Consider the following 27,932-nt stretch of genomic DNA (forward strand, 5'->3'; position numbering starts at 1 on the left):
ATTTAGAAATTAAAAACCCAAAAATAAATCCTTGATGGGTTTAAAAGCTCACACATGCACATGGGATTGCATGGGCAAGACTAAAGTAAGGATTCAGTCTCAGGCTCTCACAGAATTCACCATGAGGCATTTGCAGCCCAGAAATACAGATTTCAAATTTAGAGCACACTCATAGAAATTGGACCATATTATAATATTAGCAACAGTGAAGTATTGTGAGGACAAGTTTTTATTTCACCTTTTAAGAGTGAAAACCAGGTCTGCTGAACCAGCTGCTTTTTCAACATAAATGAAATTATTTGCAATGCCAGGACATCTATTCACTAGAACAGAACTTCCTAAAGTGTGCATGAATAAAACTAGGGAATTATAAACCAAGAGCTACTGTACTATCTGGCCATGACATGACCTCCAAAACTTCAGGAACTAAAGCCATCAGGAACTGCATAAATGCTGAAACTCAACCTCAAATAACCAAGGCAGAAATAAATATTTCAATTATTTTTCTCCCAATAAAAAAAGAATTACCTTGTTAGACTCTAAGCAGCTGCTCATTAACTCTTGTAGGGCATTTATTAGACAAGTTTGGACTTCTGAGTTTCCTGCAGAGTGAAGCCTAACTGGGGCAAGCAGAATAACAGCATGGAGAGGAAAAAACCCCTCTAATCCAGGCCATCTCTGCTTTTCAGACCAAATTCCACTACAAAACTACTTCAATTTCAGTACACTGAAATAAGATGGCTGACATGCAAAAAAATTGAAGAATACAAATATATCTTCACTAGGAAATGATGGATTGCCCTAGACTGTAGTGACTTCTATTCCTAAGAGTAAAGGTGAAATATTTCTCCCTTCCTTTAACTGGAAAATAGGGCTTGAAGAAGGGAAAAAAGCAATTTTGACAATGTTAGAAAATGATGCTCTCTGATCCACACTGATCATGTGAAGTGTAAAATATACATCATCATAAGCCTGTCTTTAAAAATATGCCTGGTAGTTGATGCTTAAAATCATTTAAGTGAGACAGTCTCAGCTTAAGGAAAGGAAATATTTTAAACTTTTTTAAGATTTTCTTCTAAACAGGTTGTGGAGAATATAACTTCTCTGTTAGGTTGATCTCACATCTAGATAATTTCTCCACTTGCCACAGCAAGTTTAAAATAAAAAAGTAGGTGCATCTCTAATTTTACACGTTTAAAATCAGCACGAATTGTCCTTAGCAGAGGTTTGGATAAAAGCTTAAGGTGTTTAAGAGAAAAAACGTTAATTAAAGAAAAGTGGTGCTATTTCTAATGTTTTTGGACCCCTTTAGAAGTGGGGAAGATCTCACCTTGTGTTTTGATGAATACTGTCCCAATGAATTAACACCAAATAACTCAGGTGAAAAGAATGTTTATCAATATGATGGGAACTGAGGAAAAACCACCTGCCTCAGAGAAGGAGATATTTAATTCCACAGGTTCAAAATTGGTTACCCAAACCAGGTGAGTGAGAAGAGTTGTCCATACCTCCAAGGCAGATTTCTGTACCGTAATTTGGTTGTAGACTCTTGACCCTTCTGGGCAAACAGTCCTCAGTTCCTCTTTATTGAGGGAGAAAAGCTGAGCTCCTGTCAGCACACCGAGGCTGTTCACAGTCCTGGGACACAGCAAGGGAGCAAACAGGAAATCAGCAAAACCACACTGGCCAAGGTTGTCTCCATCCCACATTACCTTGGCTAGGACTGCTAAATTCAGAGCAAACTTGGTGCAGCAGGACTGCTGAAGTCAACTGGGTGTATAAGTAGATTTTTTATAGAGGCTAAAATATATATACTATATTATTATTATTATTATTATTATTATTATTATTATTATTATTATCATTATCATTATCATTATCATTATCATTATTATCATTATTATTTAATATTAATAATAATAAATTTAATAATAATCTATACATATAAAATACATAGACGTTCTGTAGCTCTATAACCACATTGTCATATATTTTGATATATGTATTAGGTGCACTTATACACACATATATATGTGTATATCTGTAGATGCATATATGTGTTTATAGATTAAAATATAAGTTTTACATGTATAGATAGATGTATATATGTATATATATGTATATATGTGTACATAAATATATACACACATATATATCTATATATACATATATGTATGTAAATACATGTGAATGTAAAATATGTTTATAGATTAATATATATGTTTATATAAGTATATATGTGTTTATAGATGTATATATGTGTATATATAGATGCATATATACGTGTATATATATGTGTACATAAATATGTATATATACCTATATATGTCTATATATACATATATGTATGTGTATATGTATATATATGCATGTAAAATATGTTTCTAGATGAATATATATGCTTATCTATGGATATATAGATGCATACATATGTGTATATATATGTGTCTATATATATGTGTATATAAACATGTATATATGTGTACATATATATGTATAGGTGCATATATATTTATATATATACATATAGGTATATGTATATATATGTAAAAACAAATTAATTTTTCCAGGAGTGCAGCTGATATCTCTTGATCAAAAAATCATCTTGATTTTCAGGAGGCTGCCTGATTTTAACAAGTGGTCGGACCACATCCTGACAGGAAAACAGGTCCTTTTCTATTTAAAGGAGTTTTGCTGCCTCTGCCCTGGGACTTACACAGGGTTGAATCCCTTGGACTGCAGCCAGGCTTTGACATCCTCGGGGGAGGAGTCGTAGGTGATGTTCACCACGGGGATGTTTGGCCGTGGCACGTGGAATTTCCTCTGGGCAGCGCTCCGGCCGATGGTCAGCCTGTGCACGAGTTCATCCTGCACCTCCTCCATCTGGGATTTCCTGCCTAGAGAGAGAGACATCTCACAGAAATTATTCCCTTCTATCAAAGCCAAGTCATTTCTTCTATGTCACTTTATGTCACTTTAAATCGTCAACTTTTTTTTTTTTTAAATTCATTCATTAGATCTGATTGAATTATTCCCCCGTGGAATATTTCAATATTCCCAGTCCTCCCTTTGCAAAATAAAGGAAAAATAAACAAACAAAAATCCCCAGACAGAATTCAACTAAGACCCCAGAAAGGAGAGATGCCTGGATGTCACAGAGAGGTGCAGAGCAGTGTGACAGCACCCAAGCTGTAGAATAAAATGGGAATGGAGGGTTATTCAATTGTCATAGTCTGCCTTTTTTTTCAAACAGAATTGAGGGTTTAAAAATGTAAGCAAGAAAATAATGAGGAAGGTTGTAAGATTGCTCATACTGTGGGAAGGTAGCACTTTCCACACACAATTCTTTAGCTGATAGTTCAACTTTTTAGTGCAAATCAACATAGGCAAAAACATTTCACAGCTGCTGACATATATCAACTTATGTCTAATGAGCTATTGTAGCAATTGCATTTTTGACAGGGTTTTGAGAAATTTGAATTCACTCCAAGCCTGGAGTGGCTGCTTAGCTAAAACATTGTCACACTTTGCATTAAAAAAGGAATAATTAAAAAAAAGGGGTAGCTGCTCTCACCAGAGACTCAAATATTGGGCAAGATTTGTTTATTTATTTTCTCATTTTAAACAAAACTGTAAGAATTCATTATCCCCCAGAACCCATTTGCTGTTCATTAGCAGGCAACAAACTGAAATGCTTTTCAGTCATTTCAACAAAATCAATTATAATGACAGTGAGAATTGTTTAAAATTACTATAAAAATTTCTGTGGATAACTTCACAAAAATAGGTAGAATTCAATAAAGTATAAATAACATTTGGGTTCATAGAAGATACTGATTTCACACAGTTAAACTCTCTGTGCCATAACATTGGAACAACTATAAAAATCCTCTGACAAACAACTCCAATTATCTCAAAAATTCTCAGGATTTCCTTGCCAAGATATTTTTAGTGATCTTTATTCAACCTTCTCACTTTGATACACACAGAGTAACTACACCACCCTCTCAGTGCACCCAGATGGCCAAACCTATTCCTCTTCTCCCATTACACTGATAGGAACAGCTGAAAACAACTCAACTTCAATATGAAAAAAGCCCCTGTAAGATAGAAACATTTTTGCCTTCTCTACTTTCCTTTTAAATTCTCTCAAAACCTCTCCAGGGGTTCTCTCAAAACCTCTCCAGGGATCAATATCTCCAGCCAGTTAAACAAATAAAAACAAGCTTTACATAGGCCTCTAGGATTATTTCTTTAATCACCAGAGCAAAAAGAAGAAAAAATGTTGATTTAACCATTTCCTTTTTTCTTTTGCAAAAATAGCCTCAGGTTGAAAGTGGAAAAAGCATCTCTACTATGATATTTGAGGCATTCAGGCCCTGTTGTGTAGGGTTTTCTCATCTCCCCCCACCCTGAGTGTGAGCCAGAAGCCCAATGATACGAGCTCAGTGAGTTGTGCAAAACTGACAGGGGTTATACAAGGAAAGCCTTTAGGCAGTGTCATCAAATCCTGCACCCGCTGTTTTCCCAAGAGGGAAGAGACACAGAACATTGCTATCTTCCTTCAATTTACTCAGATTTTGAAAGACTTATGCTTAATCTAGACCAAGACTGTATCAAGAGACAAATATTTAACTGTTAGGTAAGAGATCCTTCCCGTTGTTAGATAGGTTATCAGAAATAAGCAGGGTGTGGGGCCGGTTCTGCAGTGTTCTCTGCAGGGCTCAGGTGGGTACTTGGCCAGCAGGTTTCCCACCACCTTTGCAGAGGAACCTATTCTGTGAGGATTTTGAGGTGCCTGAAGCTCATTAACTGGGCTTGGGTGAGCAGGATCTCCTGTGTGTGACCCACAGCCTCTACAGTAACTCCTACACCTCACACATGCCCTGTACCTGAAGCCAGGATCATGGTCTTCTCATTTTCCATCTAGAATGGATGGAGAAGGCCACCATGGATTCAAGGACACAGCCATGCTATGGCAAAGTCCTTCCACAGAAATAAAAATTTCATTTTTGTGCATGTGTGTGGGGGAAATCACCCTCACTTTCCACATCTTTTGTAAGTGTTTATTTATCTGCTTTTATTTAAATAACTCTTTTCTTTGGGAAGCAGCAGTGAAGCCTGTTCCTCCAGCCAGGCTGTTCTCCAGTTATGATTTCCAGACAGACAGCCCATTAGGTGAATATAAGGAAAAGTTCCCAGAGCCTTCCTGAGCTCAGAGTTTAGGCAGGAGCTTGTCCTCCACCAGGCAATGTCACCACAGACCCCACCACAGGATTATTCCCATCCACTGGGGACAGGGGGCAAAGAAGCCCTTCCCCAGAAAGGATTATGCTCAGTGCCAGGTTCTAACCTTAGGTGGAAGCAGGATTTGCTGGTAAGGCAGTGAGTATGAAAAGCTGTCAACTCTTGCACTACAAAAAGCTCATTATTTTTACAGCTATTACTTTAAAAGCTGTAGCAAATGCTTGCCTACATGTTTCAGTTATTTCTAAGCCAAGCAATCACACTGCCTAAAGTGCATTTAGGACAGAAATTACTGACTAAAGAAGCTTTTCTAACCCTACCTGCTTTTCAGTCAATACCTGTTAGCAGCCTCAGTATGCCTCAATTTGGCATATTTATAAGGTGGCCTTAATCAGAAATTCTCAAGGCAGCCACACACTGTTGGATGCACATTCCCAAGTTTTTCCAGCTATGGAGGTATGGAATATGTTCCTGTGTCCTCCTGGGACAAGGACACCAAAGTCTGCTCCATGGCCTGCCAGTTGTTGCTGCTCTGACCAAGCTAAGGGGCCCCAGCTGTAAAGTAACTCTACAAAACTATTACAATGTGGTTCCTGTGCATCAGCCAGACCTGCAAGTGTTACTGAAGCCCTGAATACATGCATCAGAATGGTGCAAACAATCTAGAAATATGGATGATCATGAAGTGTGAAAACCACGTAACTGGTTTTACAAGCAATGTAGGTTGTAATGTGGCAGCGAGTTCTGGTGGAAAATCTCCATTAGCCAGCATATCAGCATGGGCATTCCAGTGTTAAAAACACTGACTAGAGATCCCAGGCATGGGAAATTTGGGTTAGATGTTAGAAAAAAGTTTTTCATGGAAAGAGTGATAAAGTTCTGGAATGGTTCTGCCCAGGGAGGTGGTGGAGTCATCATCCTTGGACGTGTTTAACAAAGCCTGGATGTGGCACTGGGTGCCAGGGTTTAGTTGAGTTGGTCTTAGGGCATGGGTTGTACTCAATGATCTTAAAGGTCTCTTCCAACCTGGTCGTTCTATAAATTCTGTGATTTAGGATGGGACAAGTGTAAAGAGTTTTTCCCTAATTACCATTATGGTAATTGTAACAAGGGTGGCACTTGGTGCCATGGTTTAGTTGATGTGGTGTTCAGGCATGGGTTGTGCTCAATGATCCTAAAGGTCTGAAAGGTCTCTTTCAACCTAGTCATTCTGGGAATTCTGTGATTTAGGATGGGACAGGTATAAAGTGTTTCTGCATAATTACCATTGCAGTAATTATAACGAGGGTCAGAACACGCATCCATAAGTATTTCACACACACACATCCACCTGTATTTTAAACATAAAGTTAAACCCAAATTTTTCCACCAAGATTCATCTGAAACACAACTTTAAGGAACTTCAGAATTAAGCCAAGCACACAGGAAGGGGAAGAAAGTCTTTTATCTTGCATCCTAGGGCACACTTACGATCCACAGGGATCTGCTTCTGCCGTTGTGTGTCGCGGGCCACGCTGCCGCCGCTGTCACTGGAGGTGCTGCTCTGGCGGCTGACGGCGGCCGGTGCCTTGGGCACGGGCACTGGGATGGGAGCTGGGGCACTGGGGGGCAGGGGGACGGGCACGGGGACGGGCACGGGCACGGGGACAGGAGCGGGCGTGGGCGGCGGTGAGGGCGTGGCGGGGGCCGGCTCTGGCTGCTTCGCGACATAGTCCGTCCTCTGCTTCTGCAGGAGGCACAAGGGATCAGTCAGGAAACAACATTTGGGCAACACGTCAGGCAAACCCAGATTTCCCACCAAATGGTGCCTTTTATTCCACTAAGGCATCTCACTTGTCACGTATCATTCCAAACTTTGCCAAAAGTTGATCTGACATCAAAGTTTGGCATCGGTTTCTGTTGTGTTGTGAAGGTCCCTGGGATGAGGTGAGAGATGAGAATTTGATTCTGTGTTCTCAGAAGGCTGATTTATTATATTATGATATTATATTAAAAGAAAATTATATACTAAATTATATACTATACACTAAAACTATACTACTAAAAGATACATCAGAAGGCTAGAAAAGAATGATAATGAAAACCCGTGACTGACTCAGAAAGTCTGACACAGCTGGACCATGATTGGCCATTAATCAAAAACAATTCACATGTTTGGATACACAATCTCCAGACCACATTCCAGAGGAGCAAAACATGGAGAAGCTGAGGCTTCTCATCTTCCCAGGAGAAGAAATCCTGGCGAAGGGATTTTTCATAAAATATCACAATAACAAGTTTCTCTGCTGGACAGAAGACTCACAGCAAGGAAATCCTCTGAAACATGTTTCCTTCTTTCAAGGAGATGAATTCTATCAATGAGATTGTTTTTAAATCTCAAACTTCTGTTAACTGGTACTTTTTAAAAGCTTTTAAAACTTTTGACTTATTGAATTTCATCAGTGTAAAAATTCATATTTTAGAGATGTTATTTAAAAAAAACCTGAACAATGAACACGTCCAGCCACACCTAAACTGAAATGATATTTTACTTTATAAATGTCACTGAGGGTAGCATAATGCATTGTTTTTTGAACTACAGACAGCATTTAACAGGTTCCTGCTCCTCCTATCCATTAATCTCTGCCTTTTCAGCTATTGACATGATCACTACAAGCCATCTCAAGGCAATAATCTGATTTAAAAATAAGCCCCACACTGCACAATTCTTGGAACAGGGCTGTCATTTCTCTCTCCCCCACTTCATGCACGTTCTATCAACATGTTAGCTATCATACTGCTAATAACTAACTAGCAGGTGTCTCAAGAATAACTTGGGAAGTTATTTCTTCTTTGCCTTTAGAAGGGGACCAGTTACATAAGAACACCTGTATTTTTCCCAGAGCAATCATAAAGACAGACAAATCCATAAGCCATCTATGCTACCCCTTTCTCTCAGGCAGTTCAAACTCCGTATCTCACTGCTTAACGATGTTCCCTCTCTACAATTTTGGACTAACACAGCTTGAATGTTCAATATTAAAGTTTGTTTGCTCAATAGAGATGCCTCATCTTGTAGTCATGAGAATCTGCTTACTTTGGTATGAAGAGAGATGAATGCATTCCCCAAATTCATTGCTCCTTCCTGAAATACCTTTCCCTATTCCCTTGGAGGCAGAGGGTTTTACAGCAGATCAAGCAGGGAAATATTTGTAGAAGCCATAAGTTAGAATTTGAGCAGCAGAGATCAGTGTCCTGACAACAATCAAACTTTCCTTAAATGTCAGCAAGTGCCCTTGTACAGGAATCCCCAGCTCAGTGAAGTCCAGCTGATGGACAAGGATTTATCAGTGAGTGTAAACCATTTCAGCAATACTGATTTACACCAGCAGAAAATTTATCCCTTTGGCTTATCTGGCCAATCAATTAAGCCCAAGAAAGAAGCCTTACTTCCCTTGGATGATTTTTCACCTAAACCATAATAGTCAGCTAATAAATCAAACATATATCCCTGCAAAACATCTCTGGTTAAAGTCTTTTGTTTGTTCATTTGTTTCTATCTCAGCATTTAGTTGCTCAAAGGCCTCCATCTTAACTGCTTTGTGCAATGTGGGGAGATTTAAAAAAAATCGTGATTGACTTTTCTGTATTTTACTGCTTCAATGTTAAGAAAATGAATGCTTCTTTAATTGTCAATTGACAAGGAAAGTGAAATGCATAATATAAAATTGAACAATTTATGAAACTTGCCCTTTGGTGGAGAGAGAGTGCCCCACTAGGAGTATAGCAAATACACCATCATTTATTATATATAGATGTACTGTGATAGATTCAAAAACCTTATCAAAGAATTTATACATTTCACAGCTACTAAAAGATTCCAATGATAATTCATATCCTTTTATCTTGTTGACAGATTCCAGTTATTAGACTGTTATCTCCAAAATGTACATTTTCATGTGTGTTTTGACCTTCTTAAAAAAACACAAAGAAAAAGTAAACCTTTTTCATGATAGAGAGGATTTGTTACAAGCCAAGATATCCACTGCACACTGCCGCAATCATAACCCAGAAAAAGAGAGAGCTAAAAACTCCATGTAACTTTCAATGAGTGCTACTGGAGGAGCTGCAAAAACATGTTGTACTGCAATCATCAGCCTCATCAAAACAACTTGCTGCAGTGAAAACAAAAATTAATCTGGAAGCGTCACTCAAACTCTAAATTTACAAATGCAACCGCATTAAAATACACTTTGCATTTTGCTAAACAGTGCCCAAAAACCAATTATGCATTTGAATCCCATTTAATGCTTCTTTTTTTAACTCCAGATCTTTTGAGGACATCCACACATTCACCCCATCACTTCTATTCAGTGCTATAAAAAGAAGCATGCACTATGGAATTTGGTGACTAAATAGTCCAAGAGGGGAAATTTCGAGATTCAATATCAGAAGAGTAATTCAGTTACCTCTGAAAGCTCTCCCAGTAATTGCTGTGAGGAAAATGGAGTAAATCACATCAAATAGTATTGTTAGAAAGGTAAAAAGTAACTGTCTCACACATCACTCCTGAAATTTCATACACATTAGCAATTTAAACCAAAGGAACATTAGTCTTAGTAATTACCTCTTCTTAATCACTAGGAAACTAATAGTTGTTCTAATATTCTATTTTGAATAGGGAACAGAGTGCTGGCTACAAAACATACACATGTGACGCCATATATGCAATCAGCTCTTTTAAGAGCACGTACCCAGACAGAAACAGGCTTAATAGAAAAAAAAAGCCAAGGAAAATAGTGCCAAAGGATTAAAGATTGTCAAGTGAATGTAAAGAACTCTTGTAACTGGAGAAAAATAAGATTTAAGTCACAGCAGGTATTAAAAAAGTGCTTCATTTTTTAGCTCAAGAAATGTTGTCTAGCTCAGCAAATGAGATGAAGGTGTCGCTCACAGAAGGGTTTGGGTTGGGAGGGATCTGATGGCTCCATCTAATTCCAACGCCCTGCCATGGACAGGAACAATTTCCACTATCCCAGCTTGCTCCAACACCCATCAAATAATTCCAGGGATGGGGCATCCACAGCTTCTCTGGGCACCCTGTGCCAGGGCCTCAGCACCCTCACAGTAAAGAACTTCTTCCCAATATCCAATCCACACCTGTCCTTGTTAAAATTAAAGCCATTATCCTCTGTTTTGTCACTCCATGTAAAAGTCCCTCTTCAGCTCTCTTGCTGGCCCCCTTTAGGTACTGCCAGGCCTTTGGAAAGTTGAGCTGAATGATCCCAACTCTCTCAGCCTTTCCTTACAGGAAGGTGTTTCACCCCTCTGATCACCTCACTTCACGTAAATTGGAACAAATTTAAACTGTTTGGAATGGGGATGGTACACACACACTCATTAAAAATCTGGATATATCATGAAAGCTTACTGGGAATAAATTTTGTTTTCTTATTTCTTGCCAGAAAAAAATCTTTGTTTTTACAGAAAAAACATTAAGTCCCAAAGCTGTTTTCAACACGCTGCAGGCTGCATCTGGTGAAAAAACCAAGATTCGGTGTGATTCAATCTATTTTTAAGGGAAGCAAAATAATAAGTTTGAGTAAAAATGCTAATGGTTTCAACCCTAATTCTTGATCAGCGTAAAAGAGTGGGAACAATATATTTTCAAGTATATTTTGGCATTAAAAAAAGGGAATATACTTATCAAATTATGGGAAAAACAGACAAAGAGGCATTGGAAACAACAAAACCAGTGGGAAATGTTCTCATTAAGTTAACACAGACACAGAGCTCTCAGTTTACTCTCTTTCTGAAGGTTTCAGTGCCACATTCCTGTTTGCACAGTGACACCAGCCCACCACGAGGGCTGCAGAGCATTCAGCCTCAGCTTTGTCAACAGCTCTGAGGTTTGGATCCTGTCCTGGGGCTGCACTGAAGGGACAAGAGAGAACCAAACACTCATCTGCAGCCAAAAGGGCCAGTGAGCCACCCAAGACTGGGAGAGGAAATTTCAAGCAGGGTCGTTTGCCAGAGTTTACTGCGGTGGATTCAGCTATTGTGCAAACAGCTGCCCACTAAAATGCCATTAAAATCCCTAAGCTGTTCTTTGAAGGGTATACCACATTTGTGATTTTAGTGAATTCACAGGAAATATAGACAGAATTTACTTATTCAAATTGTTATTAGCTAGGATTTGTCCCCATTTCAAAAGAAAAAAAAAAGGGAAAAAAAGAAAAAAAAAAGAAGGAAAAAGAAAAAAGAAAATCTGCACCTTATTAAACATTTACTCTCTGCCTAAAGGATTTTGTACACATCACTGATAATATAACTGTCTCACCTCCAAAAGGGTGTCAGGAGATTAATTAACACGCCCACCAAGATACACAATTCTATCCTAATTATGTTCTACAAACTTCATTTTCAAGAGCGTTAAAACAAAGTTAATAAAATGCACAGAAAACAGGCAATACTGTGATGAATTATTTCATAGGTTCACCAGCAATGCTTTTACAAAATAAGAAATCTGAATGCTTGGGAAAGTCTTTATGTTCATATATAATAGGATAGTGAAATACCAGTGCTGGCTCACAATAAAATTAACAAATTAAATGAGCAACACTGCAGAAAACAATAATTAACAATAGCATAAAATAGAAGAATTCAGCAAAATGCTGTCCTAAAAGTACAAGAGTACCAAACAAGCAAAAATACTTTTTCCTGGAACTAATTCAACTGACCAGAAGACAAACACTGTTACAGCCTCTGACTCACAATGATAATTAAATAACTGGGGTATTGCTGGCAATGTCCTGCAAGTATCACCTCAGTGCTCTCAAGTGACTTTTTGGGACCTGGATCCTGAAAGCAACTGAGTGAAAAATCAGGATTTAAAGTAATGTGTGGCCTTAGATATCACCAGGCAGGGGGACAGAGTGAGAGCTAAAAAAACCTTTGCAGCTCTGAGAATAATTGTGATAATGAGGTATCCATCTCTCAGAGAAGGGGTGTCTGTAGCACAATCAAGTGAAAAAATCCTCTTTTTAAATGGAATCCTTAATTCCTCCTAACAATCTATGAACACCCTTTGGAGAGCAGTGCACTGAAGGTTATTAGTCTGTAAAGGAAGACTCTGCCTTTGTTTATAACACTTACCTGCAGCTGGCCACAGCAGCCAGGCCACTGGGCAAGTGACTTTTTAAAAGCTGAATATGACCCGGGAGAGCAGCAAAAGCTGCACAGCACCAGGTACTGCTGCTGTGCAGGGTCTGGCAAAAGTGCTGATAGGAACCACCTTGATTTCCTGCTCTTCCTACAAGTTCTCCTGTCTGACTTTGGGCAAGGCATTGATTTATTTAATTATTAAATCAGTTCTCTCTGAAAACAGCAGCAATGCCTCATAGTGCTGTTGTGAAAATAAATGGAGTTATGCAAACACTTCCCAAGTGAACCGTGTGTCCAGCACAGGAAAACAGACAAATGAGAGTGCTCAGGAGTGCTAAAATTATAATAATCACCACCAAGTTTAAACAGCATTACTGACATGTCTTGGTAAAGACTTCATTTATCCTGTGCAATTCATTACATTCATAAATAATTTCACAGTAGTTCAAGCTCACATTTGAATATGATCAAGCTGTAGGATAACCTGTCAGAGGGCAAAGTAACAAACTTATCTTAAACAGTGTTCCCTGACCCTAATTTTCATAGGCCCATGGAGAATGCTCTATGGAAATGGTTATTTTATTTTATGCCATGTCTTGTCATTATTTCAAACAGAAAACTTCAAACCCTGCAGTGCATTACAGAAGAATAATGTGAGAATCTCTACTCAAAGCTTTACTCAGCCTGCTCAGGACTTGGTGGCAAATTCCAAACACACAAAATAACATGCACAGGAAGAAAAAAACCAAGCCAGATCTTTAAATCAGGATTTGAAAAGCACTCTGATGCATGCTTCACTTCACAGACAGGCAAATCCACAACAAATGCAGAATGAGCCAAGATGTTACAGGCAAACAATTTGGGATGGGAAGCTCAGAAATGGTCTGATTCAAGCCCACCAAGGTCAAGGCAGGTCTACTACATTATTTTGCAAAACATTGTGGCATTTCTTGGTTTTCGGTCATCAGCTGGAAGGTGCAGACACAACAATTAAGATTAGATTAAATTATTAAGCATCAAGCTTCAACAGAAGTTTGGTTTAAAATTCTGGTTTAGAGGCAGGCCTGGAATTCCTGCTTAATTTAAACTTGTTTGCCTAAACTTTCAAGATCATTAGAAAAGAAAAAGAGGAAAGAAAGAGGTCTTGGAAAATAGAACAACTTCTTTTAGCAGCCTCTAACCCCCTTAAAATTTTGTCTAAAAATACATATTACAACTTTATCCTATATATCCTTACTTGGGTGGATAATTGTGCTGATGTAAGAATTTTTTTAAGTAATTCTCTCTAATTCTGTTCAACATATAAAAGAAATAACAACAACAACAGTATTAGTTCCACACCACTACATGAAAGAAAGAAAATTAAAATGAGGTCAGGATAATAGAGTGCTATTGATGCACAGACATAGTAATTGAAAAATACCTGTTTTGTGAATTCAAAAGCAAAAATATCTCCTTTTTATAACTCCAAAATTACAATAATTAAATAAATTCAAAACTGGGATAGAGACACACAAAGACAGAAAATAAAAAGAAAAGCTGGAGCTCACTCTTCTAGGAAAAACAAAGATGACCCTACCTTAAATAATTCAAACTCCTTCTTTGGCATCAACAGCTATCAATTCACAAAGGGTATTTGCAATTAAAATAAATGCATACATATCCACTAGGACTGAAGTTACCACCTCTAAGCAAATAAGCAGGTAAAAAAAAAAAAAAAAAACATTTTTGAGATAAAACATTTTTGCAGTATCTCTATCAACAGTATTCTCTGTGAAATACACACATCACTGTTGGAACCCTGGATGCTGAGAATTTTAAACTTTCTGTGCTGACAGACAGTGTCCCCCAGGAGAGCACTGCATTTAACCTGAGGCTGTGGAGAAAGATTCCAAAATTGATAACACTGGAATTATGGGTGTGGAATTTGAATAGAAGTGTGTGATATCACAGGGTGGAAAACTCAGAGTTTAAGGGTTTAGAACGCAGCAATATATATAAAGCAAGATGGAGGTTCTAGGGTGGAGGCTGCTCCTTCTTCTTCACCTTCCTTTTTTCCTTCTTCTCCATGGATTTGGGTGGTTTTGTGTAATTGGATAAAAAAGTCCACGTTGCAGTAAGGCGTGGTTGGTTATTGGGTTAAAAGTGAAAATAATTTAGGTGGCATTTCTTAATTGGACAGTTTATCCCTAAAAGGCCTTGTAGAGAGAGAGAGGTGGGGTTCCATTTTTAGTTTGTTAAAGTGCTGTAGATAGATAGGAACTAGATCTAGATAAGAACTAATAAACATCTGAATCCAAACAAGAAATTCCATCTCACACATTTAATCCCAACCCTGGCAAAAAAAGAAGCAAAGACTCCCCACACCACCTTCAGCCCCTCCAATAAATGCAGATGTTTTGTGCACACAGTGACATTGGAGGTTTTGCCCCAGCATGGACAGTACCTGGATGGTGCGGGTGTAGGCAGGCTCCGGCCACCCCTGGCTGCCTTCTGTGTTCCTCAGAGGGTCCAAAATGTTGTTTGGCACAAAGCCTGTGCTGCCACTTTTGTTCTGAACCTTCCACCACTGCTTTCTGTCATCCAGGATCTGAAATAATTTGGTGAATTAATTACATGTCTTTTCTGACTTTCCTCCTGCCTGTGCTTAGGCTGTGAATCATTTCAAAACAAAACCACGGCTTTGCCAGGTTCTGTGTCTGCCAACAGATCTTGCATAGATGTGTCCCTGAGAAACCCCTGTACCTTCCCTGATTCCCACCATCATGATTCCCACCTACATGATTCTACTGCACTTTTCAAAATGGGGCTCTCAAGAAAGAATATATAAGTGTGGAATGGAGTTCTGTAAAACTCAGGAATGTGCTGGATCAGACAGTGGAACAAAACACAAATAGTTGCACAGAGATGCTGCCATCTCCACAACCCACATGCTGTTGACAAAAGGAATAAATAATTACTAATAATCCAAGTAAAGGCAGCTCTGGGGGAGCACAAATTTGGAGACACAACACTTCTTAGTAAACAGGGGATGGGAGCAGGATGGCCTGGAGCAGTCAGAAGTCTGCCTGCCTGCCCCAAGCTCTCACACTCAGCATTTTCTCTCTTTATTGCTCCTTCCCTGCCAAATGTATCTCACTTTTCTGGTGCCACATCCTCTTGGAAAGTACAGTCCTTCACTATGCTCTGTGTGTACACAGATAGTTATTTAAACACCACTTAATATTTAAAAGCAACACTGGAGAAGGTGGAAGGAACACACAAATGTATTTCCAGCACGGATCTCTACAGCACCCCTTCCTAAGTCAGCAAAATTGATGCAAAACAAATTAACAACTTTCCGTACTGAGGCAGACAGGTCAAACACATTGAAGCAAACATTAAGGAAAGCCACACTGTCCATAGAAAAGGTACCCTCAGCTTTGAGTAGCACCAGAAATTTGTGTGCTGTCTTTGCAAACAAAATTACCTCCACAATCTCTTCTTTCATGACAGAAAGCTCACTGTTGTTTCTTGCCACGAATTCGTACTTGCATTTGGCATATTTCTTGCTCTGTGCTTTATTGTGTGCTTCATAGTTTCTGCAAAGCAAAGATCAGGCTATTGTTCAGTGAGACAGTCAAGCAACTAAAAACACAAAATGCCCTCTTTGAATAACCTGCAAAACATTTTTTAAAACAAAAACCTCTCAGCCATAATGTGATGCTGTTGCTATCTATTCATAATGCACTGATTTAAGTGCCAAAAAAAAAGTACAAATAAACAAAATAAAGAGGTGGCTGAAATACACAGACCTCAAGAACTGCTAATCTTTATTAGCTCACTGCTTGCAAGATGTATGATAACAACCTAGATTAGCAGGTGCTATTGTTTCAAAATAAACATGTACTCTATATTTAGTTTGTTTTCCTACAGAAGGTTAAACAGCCATTTTCTATATAAATGAATGACTATACCTAGGTTATAATTGATAGCTTGGGCTTTGTATGAAATTGTCTTTCTAGTGTTCATCACAGATTGTTTCAAATGCATAATAGATGAATAAATTGTTGCCATCAATACTAATGGAGTTAAATCTAAAAAATGTTCACCTATTGTAGATCACTTTTCTTAAATGACCATAAGATGCCAACAACTTTAACAACTTCCATTTACTTTATCAATTAAGAATGAGAAATAACTTCTTACACACAGGACTCGTAGAACAAGGCACATCACAGTAAGCTCTGTATCTCTCTTTCCATAAGGAAAACCTATCCAGAGTGCCTATGGTTATGGAGCTACTGCTTTCTTTGACATAACACTTTTCAAATGAGAAGTCCCCAGCCCACTCCAAACAGGTCCAGAACCCCCCCCCCAGTAACTTTTTACATTTGCACACTTTGTACACTTGCACAGTCCAGTAACTTTATACACTTGCTGCAAATTACACCAACAACATAAACCCATACTGCACAGTAAAGAAATAAAACAAACAAAAAAGCCCCACATGAATAGACAAATAAATAAATAAATAAATAAATAAATCCAAACAGCCAATTAAAACATGAAGCAATGCATGGCTTGAAATGCTGGGTACAAGGTCACAGCCCAGGGATGTGGGCATGGGTGTTGTTTGCTGCTGCTGCTGTGTAACTCTGGGTTCCAGGTGTGCCTGAGCAATCCAGCAGCTACCTGGCTACTGCATGGCTGTGGAGAACTGTCTCACTTGACTTGAAGAGCAGAACCAAGGAAAATCATACTTAGATTGAAAGATTATTTTCAAAAGAAAGAGAAAACATTCAGAGTATTTAAGGAGAGAGTGAAAAGCAGGGGATGACCCCCAGCCTGCAGAATAGCTTTTATGAGGCTGAACAATGTGTAATACCAATTTTTCCTGCTACCCCCCCTAAAATTAATATAATTTTGATTTTCTTTTTCAGAGATGTGACTAATGCAGCTCTGGCAGTACTTTTACTTACAGGCAGCCTTTACAAAATCATGACAATATTCTACAATATTCTATTCTATTAGTGTCTTCATATTTTGTCCACACCTAACTATCCTGATTACTTCAAAAATGTAACTCAGGAAGAATTTTTAAAAATGTCCACATTTTAGTTGTACTGGACTCAGCAACATGCCCAGGACATGGGCCAGATAATGGGTGAATGCTTCTGAAGAGAGCCTAATTCTTCAAGCCCAGCATAATGAGCCAGTTTACTCTGGGCACAAATATTCTGATCACTCCCCTCCATCATCCTCCTCTTTGTTTCTCACTGCCTAGCAGATATACCACAATTTCAGGCCTCAGCTCTTCACACCCATTTCTCTTTACTGCCACAAAGGAGGCTTGGATAACTCTTTCTGTTCCAGACACCCTGATATCATCAACAGCTCAATGCAGTAAGACTTTCTCTAAAACTGGAGTGGAGGCAAGAACCTTTGCATGGAATATTATTACTCTGGAAGGGCAAATCAGGTCTTACCCCATTACAGGTAAGAGAAAAGAATTTAGAGTGCAGAATCATCTAGATTTCAAAATAAATGGTCCCGAGACAAGATTGCAAAAGGCAATCAAGTTTAAGAAAACAATTAAGAGATTACTACTCTGCTGCTGTTGCCATGAAGAATAAATCCAAAGTTCAGAGAAATTCAGAGAAATTGATTGTGTCTTCAACCTGCACAACACTGCATACCATATGGGAATTGGCTTGCATGCAGATTAAAAAATGGATCTTTTAGCACATAGCTCAAAACTAGGGCTTCTGAAAGGGTTTAATCAAAAGAGTTGTATATATATTTTGAGGTGATACATACATACATACATACATACATTTAACCAGCAAGTTGATCCCCAAAATTTAGCTTAAACAGCTTCCATGGCTCATAAAACAAAATATTTTTCATATAGTATATATGAAATATGGTTTGGTACAGGAGAGCAATTCCAATGCTTCTTTACTGATGTGCCTTCACAATTTGTGCTGGTATAAATTCTCCCCAGAGGCAAGGCCAAGGATCACTGCATATCATCTTGTCAAGTTATTCTGTTTTAGGATAAAATGAAGGGGGTGAAAGAGGATGTGCAAAAAGACACTGTTTGCTATGCAAACATTTCAGAATATTTTCTGTAAGATTTGAAAAGAGGATGGAAGAGACAAGGTGTCATTGTTCTGAAAGTGGGTATTTATACACCAGCCCAGAAAACAAAAAGCAGGAGATGATGGAACACTAAGTGAGCAGCTAAGAAAATCAAACAATCAGTCAAACCAAGGACAGGTGAATCTCAGAGCAGACTTGTCATTCTTTGTAATTCTGAAAAGATCAAAGAATGTATTTAAACGTGAAACAAATCAGAACTAAAATTTGAACCGAAGTGGGTGGATTCTGTGCTTACAATTTGGTTGGAACTCCACTGTATCATTTTTGACAAAAGCAGTGGTTTAACATCACAGAAAACCAGGATATCTCATAGAAATCATACAAAAAGAGTACAAAGGACACACTTTAGGTAAGGAAAAGCACTGCTAAACAGAATCCCTTCCCCAGCAGACCCAACGCCACGACCAGAGGCGGTCACAGACCCTGCCACCCCAAGAGCCAAGAAGTGGGGACAGTTTTCCACAGCACCACGGGGCAGGGTTACCTATCTACATGTCGGCTAACAGTTTGCTTAAAGGCAGCCACAGCTGCCCCCGGGTCCAGCAGAGGCCCTCTCTTGTACATCGTGTTACTGAATGCATACCCATCCGCCGGGGGGTAGTCGGGAACGCCAGGAGGCTGCAAGACACAAAGGGAACAAAAAGAGGATGGATTAGTGCCATCCTCCCCTGAGCTCCATCCAGCCCCACCAGGGGCCCTGCCAGCATTCCCCCATGTCACCATCAGATTTTCTGAAAAATCCTCTTTGCCCAGGATTTTCTCCTGGGAAGCTTAGAAGCCTCAGAGAAAAATGAAAACAATATTGTCTCATTTGCTTCTCCTATGTCTGGCTGCTTTGGGATGTGGTTTGGACATTCTTTACCAACTGGTCATTGTTTGAGTGGTTTCATGTGAATTGTTTTAACTTAATTGCCAATCATGGTCAGGCTGTGTCAGGACTCTGGAAGGAGTCACAAGTTTTTCATTATCATTCTTGTTAAGCTTCTGTCTGTATCCTTTCTCTATTCTTTAGTATAGTTTAGTATAGCATAATGTAATGTAATGTAATGTAATGTAATATAATATAATATAATATAATATAATAATATCATATATATCATATCATATATTAGCCTTCTAAGAACATGGAGTCAGATTCAATCATTTCCTCCTTCATCCTGGGGACCCAGCAAATACCACACCCCCATCCTCAGGTGCTCACGGTTCTGCCATGAAAAGTTAATAACTTCTGCGTTTCAAGTTGGTAAACGTGGAGATCAAAAGGATGAGAATAAAAGAATTTCTACCCCGAGTCTGCATTAATATTGTAGTGGATGCTCTGGAGAAGAACAGATCTCTGGAGCAAGGGCTGTGTCATCTCTCAGCTGTCACCACAGCAACACAACTTATAAACAATGGCTGAGCTGCTTTAAAATACCCTGCACAGAAAAACTGCTCTGAACTTATGTTCTGGACGTACAACTCAAGCCACAGAGCTCTAGGCCAGCCAACAGTAAGTGTGTGGATAAATGAAGGAAAATCATCACTCTATTGCAAGACCTCATTCATGTCACACCCTCACTGAATATGGCTATAGTCCATGCAAAAATGCAAAAAATGAGTAATAGTTAATATCATTATGGATTTTAATTAGGGAAAATAATCATACTTTATCACAAGCACATATGTGATGTGATACACATTTCTGCAGTAACTTACCTCACTGGATAGTCTTTTCATCTCTTGCTTCCTCTGTTGCTCTGCCACATTTGCCACAGACTCAGCCAAATGGTTGAGATCCTGCTCCTTTGGAGCTCCCATGAAGTTCAGCAAAGGAGGCTCCCAACCATTCCTGAAACGGGGCACATACGGGGGGATGAAATGGTCTTTCGGCCATTCAGTTCTGTGGGAAAAGCAAATCAGAAATCTGTGTCAAGGGCCACACAAATGCTGGTTTAATAAGGTCCAATTTATAGAAATTGAAGTGCTTCAGAATTTTTATTAGCATAGAAGAGAGGCTGGGATTGCAGTAGAGGCAGAATCATGCTAGAACAGGGAGGATCAGCAGAACACATTTATTTACCTCAGCTATCCTCCCTGCAGTGCCCTGCACTTTGCTGCTTCTGTAAGGACACATCAGTGCTAAAACACAGCAAACTTCTGCCTTACAGCAAAGATGGGTAGTAGAAGAATCAATCAAAACAAATCTAGGACTTTTTTTAATGGTGAGACATGGGGGGAAATATTGCAATGCTCTATTTGTGTGGAAGCACCAACAGAAGACTGCAGAGAAACAGCAGGCTTTGCAAGAACATGTGAAAGCTGGTATGAAGCATGGAAGCCTAGGGGGTCTAGCTACACCAAAACCAAAAAAAAACAAACAATAGATTTACAGATATAAACCCTACATGCTCCAAGACACAAGAACTATCATCACATCGGCTGTTTTATGGTCCAGATTGATCTTTATAAAATACTGTACTACTTTTCAGAGTTCCACTAGCATTCTCTTTTGTAATACTAAGCACCTAAATTAAAGCTTTTCTGCTCTGCCTTTGCATTACACATAACACTCTGTCCCACAATATAAAGTTAACACTCTGTCCCACAATATAAACTGCTGTGTCTTCAGAGTAAAGCAGAAACAGGAATGTACATTGCAATCTTTTAACAGGCTCGTTGCTGACACTGCCCAAAATCAAGGGATGAATGTGCCAGTCACATGAGCAGTCAGCATTTCCCAGCCTGTTAGGGCTGGTCAGTAATCCCTGATTTTATCATTCCCCTCTCCTGCTACATCCCACCCCAGGGTACCTCTGGATACTGAAATCAATCTGACCATCAATTTTAATCTACACAAATCAGCCAACTACATTTTAATTGCTTCATTCTTCACTACCAAAGACCAGCCATTTCTCTTTCCATTTCCCTTTTTTCAGGATGGACTAAACAAATGGAGTAGTTCCCAAGACAAGGAGCCCGTTGCTTTCCCAGTGATCCGTTTTCCCTGCACGGGGCTCGAATGCTATGAGGCCATTTCCACTCCTCCCATGCAGCCTTCCTTACACTCTACAGCTTTGAATCAACCAAATAATTAATAAAATAATTAATAAAAACAAAATCCATCTGGTAGACATTTGTGTTCCAATTTGAAATTCAAAAGCAAGGATGAAAAGACACAAGAAACATTTCCAGCCCAAGTAATTGCCTACTTCATCATCATCAAATGTACTTATGTACCACAGATTACAGAGTCAAAATGAACTATGTTAATTTAAGTTTCTTCTTTTGCATGTTCAATTCACCAAATTTCAAACTACAGGATAACTTTCAACCCAACAAATAAGAAGTTAACTTCTATTTCTTCAAATAAAGAAGTTAACTTTCAACTGAGATAAATCATAACAGTGAATCCATTAAATGCAATGCATAAGGTATGCATATGTGGCACAGTTCAGTCAATAAATATTTTTTTATAATTACAAACATTTTTATAGCATTATGATGCATTTCAAGAACTAAAGACATTTCAAATTTTTACCTTTTAATAATTTATGGAAATTGAAAACAGACATTTGTAGTTATTGTTTAATATTTTGTCACTCTTTATTGCATGTTCAAATCGTTTTTTAATGAAGTCCAGATAGATGGGCTGGAAAAATAATGGTGAAAATAACTGGAAAGGGACAGTTCAGAAAAAGATACTCAAGAAGGTTATGTCAAGAGGTTCTGGATACCACTGACCAAAAAAAAAAAAAATAAAATTCTCTCTGCATTTTGTCTCTCCTTGAGATCCAAAATCCCAGTGAAGCTAAAGAGTTCCTTTCCAAAACCCTCAACGAACAGCTCTCAAGAGTCCAAATCCTAACAAAGTTATATTGAATTTATTAGGGGCTGGATAACCTGGTTAAGTCCATGTTGATAAACTTTCAGAGAAAATTTAGAGAAAATAAAAAAAAAATTAGAAAAAAATTCTAAAAAAAATTCTAAAAAAAAATCTAAAAAATTTAGAAAAAAATTAGAAAAAATCTGAAGATTCTCTAAAACCTGAGTGTTTTTTCTCACCTGGCTTTGGTCCATGAGTCCCCCAGGGACATCCACAGCTGTCCCTCCTCGCTGGTGACGGTGTACCTCAGGAAGTCTATGGTGTCTTTTGTCAGCAGGGGGCTGAGCACTGTGCTGGCAAGCTCTGGCCCTCCTGTTGTCTGCACCACCTAAATCCAAGGATTAAAATAATGCCAGGAACACACACGTTGTCAATAAGGAGGTGACTGTGAATTTGTGTTACCTACAGTGCTGCTAGGAAACTGTCATTACTCATAAAAACATCCCCCAGAAGTAAAAACCTCTCTGAGAATCTAACAGTGTTTCTTGATGTCACATAAATTAAATAAATTATTTATTGCTGGAGAGCTGTTGTTCTGGTCACCAACCATTTTTTGTTCAGACCCACTCTGGATAATGTTATCTTTGCTTTACTTATCAAAGCCTCACATATTTCCATTAAATATGCTTCTAACTCTCCTCCTGCATTATGTAGAAAGCCTAAATTTTTTATTGCTAGTTAAAAATTGTAATGACAAAGTGTAACACAAGGCTAAAGATTAATTAAATAAATACATCTAATAGAAAGGAAAAGATGCAGAAAAGGATATAAATTATTTCCTAAAGAAAACCTCATCCTGAGATAGAAATATTTCTCCTTCTTGTCCAAGGACACAACATTTCAATCTTGTTATCATTGAAAAGTTTACAGTGCATATAAATACAAGAGTTCTGAAGGGAAACACTTAGAAAACTGTAAAACCTTACCATATGTAGTGGGGTAAAGAGAAAATGGACCAGATCAGCTGCACTAGGATTCTGGATATGGAACTTCAACTTGGCCTGTAAGAATCAAAGAAATAGTACATTTTAAGAAGCATTTACCTGTTAAGACAATAAATACTTCACATAAGAATGGCCATGGTACTCCTAAGCCCAGTGCTTGGCCTCCAACAAGTGTAAGTGCTCATCCATCCCATTGCTCTTGAGTCCATGCATATTTTAGCACCTATTGTGCAAAAAGTACAACTAAATTGTCCTTCTCCATTCACTTTTTCTAGCAATGTTCATAACCATTTACAGACTCATTACATTATTCCTGAATCTGGTCTTTTCCAAGCTGAAGTAATTCCTTCAAGCATTCTTGTCCACCCTGGACCTTCTTCAATTATGCTATACTGCCAAATATATCAGGCCAGGTAACATAATGGCATATTGTTAATGTTCTGTTGTCTATTTTTCCCTGATGCCTTTTATCATTTGCTTGGCTGAACACACTGAACACAGACGTCTGTCTCTCAGGAATCTCTGTTAAATCAACATTTTGCTCTGATTTATTTTATATATGAGATTTTTTTCCTTGCCAGTCCATGACTATTACATCTATTAATAGTGAATTTCATCTACCACTTTATTGTTATAATAAAATCTTTCTATGAAAAACCTCTGAGATCATCAAATCCAACCTTTGACCAAACACCATCATTAAAAAAATATTCTAAAACCCCCATACCATAAAAATTCACTGATAAAACTTCTCGTAGAATTTCTTTTATCTACTAATCACCCATTGGCTTTGTGGGCTCCAGAAATAAGAAGACCAAATGTGCTTTAAAGAGCTGTAGTAGTTTCTATTGCATCTTGCCATCTGTTCTCAAACTGCTTTTGGCTGCCCTTATTCTGCTTTTACATCCAACTGTCCCTCCAAATGAAGAAAGGAGGAGGATGTGTTTTTGCTTCTAATAACTTCCTAAACATTATTCCTCAGCCATAACAACCCAGTCCCTGTCTATCTAGAGATCTTTGACAGATGGCAGGCATTTCCAGAAGCTTCCAGCATGAGGTTTTAAAATAATTTCCATTCTACTTGAAGATTTTATTCTTCTAGCTACTCCTTTTCTTTTTAAACCAGATTCTTCATTTTATACAGTTCTCCTTGCCGGACATAAAGCACAAATTTCAGGCTTTTGTTGCTCCTGCAAATGCAGATGCTGAAGTAAAGAATTGTTAAAGCATTGTTAAAGCATTGTCACAGCACAACTGCTCAAAAGCAACACCAGAACCAAGTCCCAGGTTGCTGAGCACCAAAACAAGAGCTGTGACTTCTTCTGCATAGAAGAGAAAGATTCAAAGATGCACAGATTTTTCTTGAGTAAAAAAAATAAACTTAAATGCAGAATGTAGCAAAAAGAATGGAAAAAAACCCCTGGACATTATATCTTTTACTGAGAAGGATGAGCATGTTCCAGGATACTCATCCTCCCCCAAACCAGCAATTCCTTAAGGTCAGAACCACAACACTTGATGTAGCTTTTATTTTTTTAAAGATATTTTTAACATGTCCAAATATTTCCTACAGCCCTGCAATCAGAATTCATTCCCCAGGAGGAAGAAAGGAGCTGATTTGAGTCAGTGAATTCAAGAGCAGCTTTCCCCCCTGGCACAGCAATGGGAAGGGACAGGCTGTGTCTGACAGCAAATGCTGTGAGGGTGTCCCATGCGCTGAGGAAACTCCCACATGCAGAAGAGGAGATGCCAGCAGAAGGCTCTTGAATTATCATCTCTGCTTATTGAGAACCTCTAAAGAGACAAATTTGTTGGATGGAACATTCTGAGGCCACAAGGTCCAGGGTAATGATGGCAACCAGCACAGCTAGTCTGATGGGCATGGCTGAGTAAAATCAAATTAAGGCCACAGCTGGTGATGCTGGCAGACACACAAGAGAGCTGTGAGGCCCCACAGACCTCCCCAGGAATCCCTGCGTGACTCAAAATCAAATTTCCCAAGTCAAAGGCTTTAAAGAACCAGGAAAGGGAGAAACACCATGATGCCGAACACCAAAAATGCTCATCAATTCAATGTGTAGATAAGCTGAGCAGCAGCATCCCAAAGCTCAGAGGCCAAGCTAGCCCACAGGTGGCCAGCCCTGGTCTAACCTCACATCCCAGACTGGCTGATATCACTTACCAGGAGATTGAAGCCATGCTTGAACTTTTGGAAGCAGTCAACAAATTCATCTGGAGGTGGTGGCTTTGCACGGAGAGTAAGAACACCCTCTGATGAAAAAAAGATTTTTATACGCCCATTCATATGTCTATAGCTTCCATAAACATTCCAGATATAGCAAACAACAAAATAATAAATTTGCCATCTTAGAGAATTTTGTAAATATAGAACCAAGGCAGGAGCATTTCTGTGGTCACATCTCTAATTAGCCATTCCCCAATGATTTCAAGCAATTAATTTTCATAGATTTCCCTCTAAGCTTCTCCTGCACAGGAACTTTTGTGCTCAAATTGAGAGAAAATTGCCAAACTGATTAAGAAAAACCACAGAAAAAGACATTTCCTAGCTCCTTCAATGATCCTGAGAGAAACAGAACTGTGCGCAGTACAAACTCTTACCTCCAGGTCCTTTCTTTTTACTTTTTTTAGTTTTCTTCCTCTTTGAAAGTTCAGCAAATGCTTCAGCAGCTTTTTGCAGTTTGGTAACAAAATACTCTATGTCATCCAAAATATGGTTCAGAATTTGCTGTGGGAGAAAAGAAAAGTAAAATTAAAATTTACATAATCTATAGCAGAAATACTCCAGGAATTGAAATGTCCAGACTCCCAGACACCAACAGCTTCCTTAGAACAAAATCCATGCTGGAACATTCCATATTTAGATTCTTTGTGCTTTTAAATTTTTAAATACAGTTCTTAAATACCTGTAAAGTACTTTAAATTTTAATTTTTTTTTAAATTAGTAGGCCCGCTGGAAGTTTTTTAATTATGTTTAACAAGATAGTTCAGCTCAGACTGCAATTACACAATTTACTTCCACATTACATTTTTGCTGAGACCACATGAAAAAAAATTGAAATTATTTGAATGGGCAGCATTTTCATAAAGAGTATAACTTCATAATCTCTATAACTTCATAATCTCCTTTTGTACTGAGTATTAAACTATTTGGTGAAGCTCTCTATAAATTAAGCTGTTTGCGGAGAAGTGCTCTTTGAAGAATTGATTTCAAAGAGTAACTGGAGAAGAATGAATGAAGCCCAGGGGAAAACACAAAGACACCAATCCATCAGGTCCCAACAAGCTTTTCTCAGGACCCTCTGGTGTTGCTGAGGACAACAGCAGAGTGGAGAAGTAGAAAGTTACAAACGACAGATGGGGCAATATTTGATCCAGCATATACCATAGAACATGCCCAATATTGTTGCTTATATGCATGAATGCTTTAAGTTGTAAATAAAAAGTGTCCACCTGTCTTCAGAAATGACCCATGTTCATTTTCCAGGTGTTACACATATCCAAGTCCTGCTAAATTGATGGAATTTTTTATCCTTACATAGTTTGCTGAAGTCAGTCTACTTAAAAAATTATCATTTATACTTCCATCTCTTCACAGCAGAAAAATTGTAATCAACATTCAGTTTATTTTTCTTTCCTTTTAAAAAAGAATCTTAAGGAAAGAAACTGCCACCTGTTCATTTTAGATCTACCCCAACAAGCAGAAGCTGCTTGGAAAGCTTTTCTCCGTAACTGAATTTCCCATGTGGAGAAAAGTTTCCCCACAAAGCAGAGCTGCAAAATCTCACAGGCATGAAGCAGCACCATTTGTAGCTCCTCACTTACAACATCTCTGTCAATCCTGGCTGCTATCATCTCTGCTGTTTCTTCCTGCTCGTGGTATTGTCTGTGCTTTTCATCTGCAAAGAGGGGAGAACAGAATAAGACATGCATAAATGTGGGGTTAGTTATATTAGTATATAACAATTTCTATATAGTTTAGGCTTTGAATTACACTACTTTAAAAAAAAGAGGGACAAGACTCTGCCATTGCCTTTGCAAGGACTTCACACAAGCTGAAAATTTTGTACCCTAATGCCTGATCATGTCCAGGCTCACAAAAAAAGCTCTGTATCTGCTTTCAGTCTACTTAACTGCATAAATGAAGTTAACTGCAGGAATATTTTAAATTTAAAAAAAATTAATTCAAAGTGGCAGATTATAAATACAATACCATTAGGAATCATCCCGTTTTGCAAAATATGCTGAATGCTGCTCCAGTAGAAGCAAGCAAGAAAGAGTGCAGTGGCTTTGAAAACAATTCTAATGTAAAAAGTTATTAGCAAAAAGGGATGCCAGAAAAAAAAAAGAGTGGTGTGATAGAAGTGGTATTTCCAAATAACAGTGCCCAGAGTCAGTGACTCTTTTTGAAAATAACAGGGGTGAATTATTTAAGGAATTATAAGTTTTGCATTTTTAACTCACACCAAGTACTGCACTGCATTTGTGAGCAGGCAGGATTTCAGTAAATACATTTTAGAAAAGATCCACCTGAACGGAACAAAAGGAAGTGCAGGGACTCAGATCCACAA

At 38.4% G+C, this 27,932-nt stretch overlaps 1 protein-coding gene across 2 annotated transcripts in view; it reads right to left on the bottom strand.

The window, feature by feature from the left end:
• The window catches only part of EPS8 (epidermal growth factor receptor pathway substrate 8), a 125,605-nt gene that overhangs the window by 1,792 nt on the left and 95,881 nt on the right, over positions 1-27,932 (bottom strand). For both annotated transcript variants that reach the window (XM_059471917.1, XM_059471918.1), the window contains 12 exons: positions 27,187-27,260; positions 25,963-26,089; positions 25,526-25,614; positions 23,326-23,400; positions 22,579-22,727; positions 20,233-20,416; positions 19,019-19,152; positions 15,860-15,971; positions 14,837-14,980; positions 6,718-6,973; positions 2,717-2,897; positions 1,509-1,638 (listed from right to left, as the gene is read on the bottom strand). In XM_059471917.1, coding sequence (XP_059327900.1) covers positions 1,509-1,638; positions 2,717-2,897; positions 6,718-6,973; positions 14,837-14,980; positions 15,860-15,971; positions 19,019-19,152; positions 20,233-20,416; positions 22,579-22,727; positions 23,326-23,400; positions 25,526-25,614; positions 25,963-26,089; positions 27,187-27,260 — 1,655 coding nt within the window. The remainder of the gene's footprint in view (positions 1-1,508; positions 1,639-2,716; positions 2,898-6,717; positions 6,974-14,836; positions 14,981-15,859; positions 15,972-19,018; positions 19,153-20,232; positions 20,417-22,578; positions 22,728-23,325; positions 23,401-25,525; positions 25,615-25,962; positions 26,090-27,186; positions 27,261-27,932) is intronic.

Source organism: Ammospiza nelsoni, chromosome 5, assembly GCF_027579445.1.
Source record: "Ammospiza nelsoni isolate bAmmNel1 chromosome 5, bAmmNel1.pri, whole genome shotgun sequence".
Classification (NCBI taxonomy): Eukaryota; Metazoa; Chordata; class Aves; order Passeriformes; family Passerellidae; genus Ammospiza; species Ammospiza nelsoni.